We start from the raw sequence: 11660 nt of genomic DNA, 5'->3' as shown, positions 1-11660 counted from the left end.
ATGAAGGAGCTCGATCTGAACCAATCTGATACGGAGCGAAGAGGAGCGGCTCTGCTGACTCTGCACTTCAGGTTGATCAAAGTAGAATAAAACAGAAGGTAACTTTATTTTACAGGGTGTGCATAACACTGACATGGCACTGTCATAAACAGGACATAGCATCTGTCTTAAACATGAAGGAGTCTTTATGAATGTTTATGACTGTTGTCATGAAGTGTCATTTGGTAAATAATGACACTTTTAATGCAAAGTTGACACTTTTAATAGACGTCTAATGCGAGTTTTAATATAATTTTGCAATTTTGCATTAAAGGTGTATTTATTTACCGAATGATGCAAAATTGACACATTTAGTGGAGTTTTAATGCAACTTTTAGTACAGCTTTGTATTAAAGGTGGAACTATTTACAAAATGACACTGAATATCACTGGACCCTAAAACAGCCAGGATCAAACTGGTCACAGATTATGATGGCCATAATAATCCCTGACCTTACTCTACAACCCTGTCAATAACAATAGTTTTTCAGATGTCTACCATGTCATAGCTCTGGATGATTTTAGTGAATAATGCTTAAAATCACAGAGGACAAACATCAGGACACTGTATTTGTCAGAGTCTTTTACCATAGTGTTAAATACAAATATAACTATAAGCAATCTAAAATGTATAGATAAATATTGAGGGATGAACTCCGTCCGCCTGCTGCCACCGTTGTCACCAGGAGCATCTGGTGGTGTTTTCCACAGATCACGCTCAGTTGTGCAGGTTTCCTGTGCAGTTTTAAAAAGTTGATACGCGTTAAAATAAAAATAAAAAAAGTCTTCATGATGCTCTTTACTATTTCAATTTGGCATTTATTGGGAATCCTTATGTACATGTCAAATTGAGGACACTTTGGGTTCGGAAAAAAAGCAGAAAAATTCAAATGAGAACAACAATGAAGTCTTGCAAATCACATTCATTTAAAATACAATAAACACATTTCTTTTTTAAATTGTGGATTGCATTTAAAAACCTCGATAGACAAATTCAGTAACATTGTAAAATATAGAAAATTACAAAAAGAAAATAAAAACTTTGTTGCAGTTGTTGCCAACTTTATTCCCTAATAATGTACCATTGTACATATTTTGTGAAAAAAAACCCAAAACACTTTATACGAAACTTGGCAACTCTAAAAATGTGCAAAGATCCAAAAGGCCCAGATGTATTTGTTACTTTGAAAAGCATTTCAGCTTGTATCGCACGGACCTTTTGACAAACCAGCTGCCATTATGCTCCAAGAGTGAGGACAGGCAGTAGGTAGTGCTACTAGTGAACCTTGAAAATAACACTCAAAACTGAATCCATTATAAGGTCTGGTATGAAGCAAAAAAAAAGAGAAAAATCTGCTAGAAGGTTATGCACCTGTGACCTATAAAGTATCAGTACCCAGGATGCATCCCTCGCTCCGCCTGTCAGAATCAGAATCACCCCATTGGCCAGTTTGTGTTCACAAACAAGAAATCTGACAAAAACATGCAAAAATGTACACTTAAAAAAAAAGGGAAAAATATGACATTAGGAATATGTCTGTCTTTTTCTTTTTAATGAAACAAGACCTACTTTTTCTGTTATTTACTATGGCTTTGCATTCTGAATTCAAAAAAACGACAACAGGAGACATAGCCTATATGCTCAAAACATATGAACGCGAACCACGTTTCACTTGTACAGAATACAGTCAGCAGTTTCTCATTCTAGTTCTCAACAGTACTTTCCACACTGCAGGGGGGCTCAAGCCCAGTCCGGAATCAAATGCCCAAATTTCCACGCCAGCAGTCATTCAGCTCTGACTGAGCCTGAAATCAAAATAACAATCTTCTACAGTATACCTAAAAATCAACACTTTTTAAATACCTTTAAATACATAGTAATGAAATTGTAAAATATTTACAAGTATAGACATAAAATGTAAAACACATCAGTACAAAAATAAAATAAAATAAAGAATGTTAAAAATGTCACCAGACATGACATTATCTTCTTTATGGAAATAGCACAAATGTTAACACAAGTTAATGTGCAATAGCTGCACAAAAATAATCTTAATCAGACTATATTAATAGGAATCATGATTGCTGTTTTTTTTTTTTTTTAGGAAACACAAAATGTTAATTTGTGTGGCGTGCTGCTCGTAAGAAGTCTTTATCAAAACGTAATAAATAAATTCCATTCCTCGATTTTGCTCCAACTTCAGCGCCGTAGGTCAAAGATTATTTAATCAGAAAACAGAAAACGATAATAGAAGAATGGAGAGAAATCCTCAGACATCGTCTCCCTGTGTGCTCCTCTCAGCTGGATCCTCGGTAACCTGCAGGATGTTGGCGTTCCTCTGCTTTTCTGCATTCCAGGACTCAAAAAACAGGCTTTGTGTTCGTCAACAGGTTTGACAAAAAAAACAACAAGTCCCAAGACGTTTCAATATCGCTTCAAGTTTCTTCTCCTCTGGCTTCACTAAGTTGTCTTTGGCAGGCAGCGCTACTTTCTAGCCAGTTGGAAAGGATGTTGACCCTTCAGACAAACAGGTCAAAACAGGTTAATCATTAAGAACTTAATTAAAAGGAAATATTTAATGTACAGTTTTCTTTAGGTGGTTAGAACTTTCTCTCAAAAACACACCAGCTGTTTTTGCAAATGCTCAATGTCCTCAGGTTAAACGTTGTTAGGTGTTCATGTGCCCTCTGCTATTATAGATCTTTTTTTTTTATGAGATAAAATATGTACATGTTGCAAAGTAGAAAACATAAGATGGAAACAACATGAAACATTTGCTGATTTTCCTTTTTGGATTGATGGCTATAGCGGTGCATCGCTGTGTAGCTGCTGGGATTAAGTTTTATTTTAAAACATGTGAAGTACTTTAAGCATTAAGGTCAGCTCAACCAAACTGATAGCCATCAGGTTTTTTTTTACATTTATTTTACATTTTTAATATAATCTTAATAAGTATATTCAATAACATACTAGAAATGTATTTTTGAAAAAATGCAGCATATTTAAAATATACTTCAATAAACTATTTTTTCAATAGGGGAAAAGTAGGGAAAAATCAGTAGCTCACAATGGCTAGATCTATATCAATGGAACAACAATCAGCAATAGATAAAAATCACTTTGAATATTTCAATAAAATATACATCATATTTCCAGATGCCATTTCATTGCTGGTGAGTTAATGTCACTGCAGAAGCAAAGACCAGGGGAGATTTGAAATGGAGGGCCTAATAAGTTCATATAGTGTATTTTCTTTCTTTCTTTTTCTTTTTTGAATAGTGGCATTGCGTGGTGCAGTGGTCAGAGCGGGGTCTCCCTCTCCCTCTCTCTCTCTCTGTTGGATTGCTGACAAATAAAGGCAACTAGTGCTAAAAAGATTCTTAAAAACAATACAACACCTGTATAGTGCGGCATGACGTCGGGCTTCTCACCCTGCGTGTTGAAGCTTCTACCCTGGCAGCTTTATGAACTTATAAACATACAGCTTGACAACATCTGGAAACATCTAGTTCAAGTTGCATTCAGATGATGAGAGTCTATCCATGTCGGTCAGAGAGTCGCTGTCACTGGAGCATCCTGCTGCGCATTGGGGCAGAGAATCTGTTCATAATAAGCTTAGTTTATGATGTTCTTTACTTAATGGGTAGAGATTGGATGGATGGACTTTTTTTTTTGTTGTCCTGACTGTGTGTGCGTGTGTGTGTGTGTCTCTGTCTATCTATCTACAGCTAAGGAAAAAATTAAGAGGCTACTTAAAATGATCAGTTTGTCTGATTTGACTTTTTATAGGTGTATGTTTGAGTAAAATGAACATTGTTCTTTTATTCTATGAACCACTGACAGCATGTCTCTGAAATTCCAAGCAAAAATGTAGTATTTATTTGGAGAAAATGAGAAATGGTCAGAATAATAAAAAAAAAAGACACAGTGCTTTCAGAGCTCAAATAATGCAAAGAAAACAACAATACTGATGTTTGAACTCAGGAAGAGTTCAGAAATCAATATTTGGTGGAATAACTATGAGATTTTCAATGGGGTTCAGTGAAGTGGATTCTTCATTTTTTCTATCTGTCTACCTACCTACCTACCAACGCACACAGACACACATATATATATATATATTCCAATATATATATATTGGGATAAGTAATAAATAAATAAATAAATATATTCTTAACAGACACAAAAGCCATTCCGAGGTTATGATCACTGCAAAAGAGAACAAATTGCAAGAGATGTTAGTGGTAACGTTGCAATCTACATAAACTTGAGACGAGCACTAAAACAGAATCACACTTACTTTATTCCAGCAGCCTATGACCGGTAAGCCATCATCCCCCTGGAGACAGAAGACAAGGGAAGAAAATCAAAGGTATCGTTCCATGATGAATTATGCAAAAACTTGCAACAATGAATGTAAGAATTATGTTTACGGCTCTTTGTTTGGCTAAATGACAGGAAAAGAAACTAATGTTCTAAAGCTACTTTCAAAAGTATATTTGAAACATGAACATCCATGGAGAGTCAACTGTTAAACTACCAACATATTGGAGATGTGGCTCCACTTTTACTGATTTCTTTGGTTTTTCCATATGCATGCTATGGATAAAATGTCAGTGTAATTAACGTCCATCACAAATGTTGATGCATTTCATGAAAAACATTCAAAAATACTTTTGTTATCTAAACAAGACATTGTTGGATGTTAAGCAGAATTTTCATTTAATGCATTTTATTTCTGCAGTTACTAACAGAGAGAGATAGTAACGGCACAATCTGTGCACATGAGCAGCACAGCTCTGACCATACGCATTTCCATTTCTCTACAAGCCCGTAAACGCAGCACGATGGGCGGTAGAACATGCCCCATCGACTCGTCTGTGTACTCTCGCCAGAAAAATTGTGTTGACTCTCTGTGTTCAGGGGGCATATTAGTTAGTTGGGGTGGTAACTTTTCTGATTGATCTGATTGGCCAGATTTTTCAAATCTGATGACAGCAAGTAGGGGATGTGACATGGACTCAAAGTGTAAAAGGAAGCGGAGAAAGATGGAGAGGAATAAGAAGGTAAAGAAAAGGAAAGATGGAGCCCTCTTTAATACAGACATATGCAAATATATTCTTCCGTACTTGGCAAGTTTTTATTTATTCATCTGTTCACGTGGCGGTTGCCTTAACCTACCAGTTCACAGTTTCCTGATGAGCCTCTCTACCAGCTTTCAATCTGGGATGTTGGCTGATGTTTTGCCTTCTGAAAATATTTTAAAAGATCAACTCAGACCTTCCCCTGCTGGCTGGGGGGTCAACTGCACGGCTCAACTGGAGTTACTGCAATATTGTATTTGTTGTTGTGTTCATGTTTTCTTTCAAGGTTTCCCCCAGAAAACTTGCTATGCCCGGTGGTTCGGCTCTAGGCCAGTCGTTCATCCAGCGACCCCCTTTTTCTTCACTGGACGTTGCCCCCCTTCCCTCACCGCTTCCCCCACTGGCAAACCTCAGCCTCCCTTGAGATTTAAATGCATTACTTCAGCCAACAATTTTGGTTAAACCATATTAACTTTGCCTTAACCATTCTGTTTTAGGGTATTGCAAATTAAAAAGCGATTTTTAAATATTGAACTTCAATCAATTTCATAGAACTTTTGAATCTTGTCTCCTTTCTTCCAGTAGAACTAACCTGTGTCTTTATTACAACCCAATTTTCCTGGAGTATTATTCCAGGTGGCGCTGATGGTTCCTTTCACTCATTGCAACTTTAACATCCTCTATCTGGGTTTTAAACCTTCAAGAAAACCCGCCCCGCACATCAGAAATGTCTGACGCACAAACACCAGGCCTTTGACAAATTTGGACAGAATATAAATTTGTTTTGGCTGATTCTCTGTGGTAAGTTATGAGAAAAAATGTGATGCCCCATGCAACAATATTAGACGGACAATATGCAGTTAACCTGAAAGATGCATACTTTTGCAAAACTGTTACTGCAGGTCTTCTGAAATTTTTACTAACAAGTTTTTTTTTCAGTTGAAGTGCACGTTAAACGCATATCAAAAGTTAGAAGTTATTTAAAGTGGTTTCATGTCACAAAGACCTGCAATCCTAACAGACGTGTTTACATTTTGAGATCTGCTTTATGTCAGAATTTAAATGTACTGTTAATGATATTGTTAGTGTCATTAATAAGTTTCTGTATATGTAGAAGAAATCCTTAGTGATTAAAGAAATGCTTGTTAGTTTAAGTGAGATATCAGAATAGATATGCCATCATTATAAAAAGCAATCATGTAAATGTTTGTTCTTGTTAGAGGAAGAAGTAATATTTTTGTTAATCATCTTTTTTCCTTCGGCAGTAAGAATTATACACAGTGCAGACATGCTGAAGATGTAGCAGGAAAGGAAGAGGACCATACCACAGGACAAGGGGCATCCAGCCCATCCAGGCCTGGCGAGCCTGGTTCACCTTTGTCCCCTTTAAAGCCTCGGAAGCCCTGTTTATGAAATCAGCCATTTAAGATCCATTGCTATAGCTAAGGTGTTGCAGATCTTCCCTCACTGAGTAATGAAACAAAGTGCTCCATTCAATCAAATGGCTGCAGAGTCCCTTTAAAAATAGGCTCCAACTGATGACAACACTTTTGTTAATAAAAACCGTTTTTGCTGCCTTTTTGGAAGTGTTTTAATATTTGACTTGGATTATATTTTTCTGCGTTGACCCCCTCTGCTCCCCAAACTGGTATCTCAACTCCAGAGAATGTGGCAAAGTAAAATAAATGCTAAAAAAGTCTAAGATACTTTGGGGTTTGTGATCACTCACCAGGAGTGACGGGCTCCTGACCGCCTCTTTTCTGAATAAAGAGGTCCTCAAAAAGAGTTTTGGTCTCATGTCTAGGCAAAAATGGTTTGCTTCAAATGTATGTCGTAGGTTTATTCTAATTAAGGTTTATTGATATTAACTATAATATCAGTTGCTGCTTTCTGGTAGAATGAAAACCTGACCAAAACTCTTCTTGTTTTTTATAGTCAATAAAAGAGCCAAAAGGAAGATGATTTCTAAGTACAAATGTTCAGGGTAACCAAAGCATTGTGGGATTTTCCAGAGTGGTAGTCCTTCCTTTTGCCTCTTTACTTTCCATATTGATTCGCTGACATACCAAAGGACATGGGGCATCTAATCCAGGTGCTCCTTGGTCTCCCTTATCCCCTTTGGCCCCCCTGTTGCCTTTCTTGCCCCTTTCTCCCTGCAAACAACAGTGTATTTAAAAAAAGACAAACTTTTATGTCTCTGAAGTACATTTAAAGCTGCAGTATGTAACTTTTATTTTAAAAAATATATATATATTATTTATTTATACATATTTGTTGAAGCTGTCACCATGTCATGACAGTATAATATGGGAGAATCTATGAAAAAAAAATCAAGCTCGTCCGCCTTCCAGTGGTAACTAGAAACAACGAATCAGAACCAGGAGGCGTGTCTTAGCGCTGTCAGTCATGCTCTTTGCTACGGCTTCTTCCTGACAGCGGATAAACATTCATTCTGAAACAGTAAGTTGTTTCTCTGCCATTAACACATTGAGCAGCACATACACAAGTGATTGACAGCACTAAGACATTTCTGCCTCTAATTGGTTGTTTTGACAGACAGAGAGTGATTAATTTCTTCACATGGCATCAATAACAAGTTTTTTTGTTATTACCAGTGGGTAATAGGTGGAGGAGCTCGATTTTTTTCACAGATTATCTGTCTCAATGTAGTGACAGTTCAAAAAAATATGTAACACTTTTTTGTAAAAGTTACATTCTGCCACTTTAACTTGGCATACATGGAAAATAAGTAATTTCAAAATACTACTTTGATGTGATTTTTTTGAGGTATTTAAAAGACCTTGATTTTGTGAAGCATTTCTGGTGTGAAAGGAAAGTAAGCAGAAGGAATTAAAAAGGGAGGTCAAAGGTACTCATTTGGTGAGCAGGGTTCTTATGAGGTGTCTGACATGTAAGTGATTAAACAACACTTACAACAACACTTCTTAGCACACAGCTTAATATCATCCATTTAGAGAGGGATACAGAGGGATATAGTGAGATGTGCATCAGAACATCATCTATTAACAGCTAGCTGTAGACGTCACCACCAAAATGCAGTGTACATGTTTCCTTCTGACCTGCTGGCACGGAAAGAGGACTTTTAAAACCTTCAAAGTGTTAACTGGAGATAATCAAATATGATTTGATTCTCATTTTATCATTCAATATACACATTCCTTTTTGTATTTTTCATCAGTAGTTAAATTACATGCCAACAGTTTGACGAAAGAGGTTAATTACGGAGTAATTCAGCTGTAAAGTTAAGCTATTTTGTGGACAAATTCATCTTTTTGCATCAAAATGGGCAGACCAAGGTCACAGACAGTCTGTAGATTCCTTATCTGTGACCCATAATGACTAAACTGCAGAAGAATTTTAGGGAACTGAGAACTTAACAAGCAAATATAAGGTAAAACAAAAAATACCTGCCTCAGTGGTTTTATGCTCCAGGACCTGATCGTGTGCTACGCCTCTGTTTAAGTGCTTGCGCTGACCACCTGACCCTCCTCCCCACTTAGATCTTCAACAGTTCCCCTGAGCTGTGTGAGACTCTAAACTGCTTCAAATGCTTCTTCATCTCATAGAAATTCACCGCATGCTTGTGGTCTTGAAATCCTTTAATGGACTGGTGTTGAATAAAGGAAGGACATTACAGTCCCCATCCTGGACCCCCTCCAATTTGCTTATTGGACCAACAGGTCAATGGATAATGCAGTCAGCCTGGGACCACAATTCATCAGGCACAGTTTTGACTGTCCAGGGACATGTGACAGAATCCCGTTTGTGGATTTCAGCTCAGCCTTCTAAGCCATCAGCCAAGCCATCCTCCAGCTCACAGCATCAGACCTCCACCTGCAAGTGGACCACCATCTCCCTGACTGACCAGCAAAAGCAAATGAAGCTGAGGAGCATCTTCTCCTCCACAGGAACAATCAGCAACGATGCTCCTGATGTGTGTGTTCTTTCTCCACGTCTTGTGACAAATCAAGAACCTACCACATGAGCTCCTGCTCCTCTTCTACACTGTCATTACTCAGTCTGCCTTGTAAACGTCTACGAATGCCTGGTTAGAGTCAGCCACAAAACATGATATGGCCAGAGAGCAGCGAGCAATCAGGTCCACAAAAAACATAAACAGGACCGTCTTTCCCTCCATTCGGGGTCAGAAAAAGGCCAGCTAACATCACTGCAGACCCCACACATCCTGGGCACAAACTATTTAGACTTTTAGCTACTTAGAATGCTACTTGAAAAAAATGAAGTCACCACAGAGATTTTTTCCCCAAGGCTGTAAAAAATGTCTCACACCAAACTGTATAAATTTGTATTTAAAATGTAAGTGGATTGAGAGTAAAGCAGAACTAAAGCCAAATGGTTTGTCTGTGTGCACAAACGTGGACACTAAAACTGGTTTTGATTAAATAGAGCAGTGTTCAGTATTGATTATTGGTTGAAACCCAGCTGTGTGCAGTTTGCTAGGAAAATTCAACTACTAGCTGAACACTGTATTAACAGATACCCTACTCACCAAGTGAACGGCTGAAGGACTGAATGAATCCTTCATCTGGCCAATACCGTCAGTTGTTGGCAAGATGAAAGATGAATATCGCATCAGCAAAATTTTAATGCGGAATTGTTGTTAATATGTATTTATTTATTGCCAATTTCAGGTAAATAATAAGGATTGGGATTTGGGGACAGGGTGGTTTAAAAGAAATAGCTACTGTTATATTGAGAAAGGTGGGGAAAAGGGAGGTCTTAAAGGAAAAGGATTAAATCAGGAATATGTTAGAATGTGGAAAGAGGATGAGGAAAAGAAGGCCTGGGTTTGTGAGAGAAAGGAGGGCAAACCCTGCAAAAGCAGTCATAGGGCAAAGAACAAGGTGAAGGAAGGGAAAAGGGGATAGGGAGACCTGCAGAAACAAAGGAAGACAGGACAAATGGTAAAAACACCAGTACTATCTCCCAGCCTTGATTTTTTTTTTTTAAATCTCTTCATTAAAGAAGTTAAAATTGGGTATGTTTATTTCATGTGTGTCCCATTGTAATTTTGGATACTCATAGAAACCAAGGCCAGTTGAATGTGCTGGGAGATCTTATGAACCTCAAGGATAGGAGTGGAAATATACATTATATGCATATAATGTATATGATATATATATATTAATGAAACTGATTCAAAGAGGTGGACACAAGAGACGAGGGTGACTAGCAGTTTCTTAGCAGCCAATATTTCACTAATATGCCCTGTATAAAATGACAACTGAAAATAGTTTACATTACATGGATGTGTGTGTTGCCAAGCCATCCTCTCCAGTGTGTACATTGTGTACTTATTCTATTTTATTTCATTTTTTGCTAGGCTATTCGGACATATTCTAAGCAAACCCACATAACAGTGACGTGTGGTGAGGTTCATGACTGGTGAGGCACAGACTCCTGGGGGGTCGGATGTACAGATCCAAAATCAAATACAAATGTAATATTTAAAAATTTGACTATACCGAGTTATAATAGCAAAAATAAAAGAAGATTTAATAAGGTCACTTTTTTATTATTATTTGACCTCTCTCTTTTCTGATTAAAACTGAGAATCATGTATGATCTTACCTTTATTTTATATGACGTCCATATACCTATCCTTCTCCACAAATACTCTGTTGTAAGAAAACATCCTTGTTTCTACATATTTATTTATTTCAATCTGACAAAATGTAAAAGCAAGAAAAAAAAGCATTAAAACAAATTATCATGCTCACCGACATACAATTTGACATTATTTGTTCGAAAAGGAGCAGGTAGACGATACAAGATCTTATGATTTACTGCCCCTCTCATATTCCTAAACATTTAAATCTCCCCACCAGATAAGCTCTTAAATTGTTCCCACTTTAAGTGACATTAAATCTCTCATACTCATCCTTAAATGTACAATTATTTATACATTTTTAATATCAATAGCAGTTTTGGGTTTTGAGACACCCATCCATAACAACATATTTCTCAATAATTAAAAAAAAATTAAGCTGGTTTATATTTGTACTTTTTTTTAAAACTCATCACTTAATTTATTTGGGTTTGACACGTGATATAAAGAGAGACAACAGTGGGAATGTATCAACTGCCAACTTTATTCACTTGTGTGATTCAGATGTGAGGCATAGCACTGAACTGTCTCACCCCAGGTTTCTTTCATGTATTTCAACAGGCAACGCATAAATTCAGTGATTTTGACCATCAAAATGTTGAAATTACCAATAAACAAAACAAATAATTCATAGAAAATTCAAGTGGACAAACTGATTTTCTCTCATCATTGTTAGCATATACTTTACTTCTCATGTGCTTCTTTTTATTTATCGGGATTGCAGGTGCCTCACTCGCCTCCCCTGACCGCACGTCACTGCCCCATCACTAGTACGGGTTTGAGATCATATTCAACATTGCTGCTGCTTAGCTGATCAATTTTATCCTCAAAATAGGGATTCAACCAACTTTAAAGCTAAGTCACTAAGTCAAGCAAAGTTCAAATC

At 37.1% G+C, this 11660-nt stretch overlaps 1 protein-coding gene across 3 annotated transcripts in view; it reads right to left on the bottom strand.

The window, feature by feature from the left end:
• Positions 1 to 837: 837 nt before the first annotated feature.
• Positions 838 to 11660, bottom strand: part of col13a1 (collagen, type XIII, alpha 1) — a 44469-nt gene continuing 33646 nt past the window's right edge. For all 3 annotated transcript variants that reach the window (XM_008428944.2, XM_008428945.2, XM_017309206.1), the window contains 4 exons: positions 7191 to 7277; positions 6450 to 6527; positions 4341 to 4379; positions 838 to 2557 (listed from right to left, as the gene is read on the bottom strand). In XM_008428944.2, coding sequence (XP_008427166.2) covers positions 2525 to 2557; positions 4341 to 4379; positions 6450 to 6527; positions 7191 to 7277 — 237 coding nt within the window. In that variant the 3' untranslated portion in view covers positions 838 to 2524. The remainder of the gene's footprint in view (positions 2558 to 4340; positions 4380 to 6449; positions 6528 to 7190; positions 7278 to 11660) is intronic.

The sequence above is a fragment of the Poecilia reticulata genome, linkage group LG15, assembly GCF_000633615.1.
Source record: "Poecilia reticulata strain Guanapo linkage group LG15, Guppy_female_1.0+MT, whole genome shotgun sequence".
Lineage (NCBI taxonomy): Eukaryota > Metazoa > Chordata > Actinopteri > Cyprinodontiformes > Poeciliidae > Poecilia > Poecilia reticulata.
This window is presented reverse-complemented; position numbering and strand designations above follow the sequence as displayed.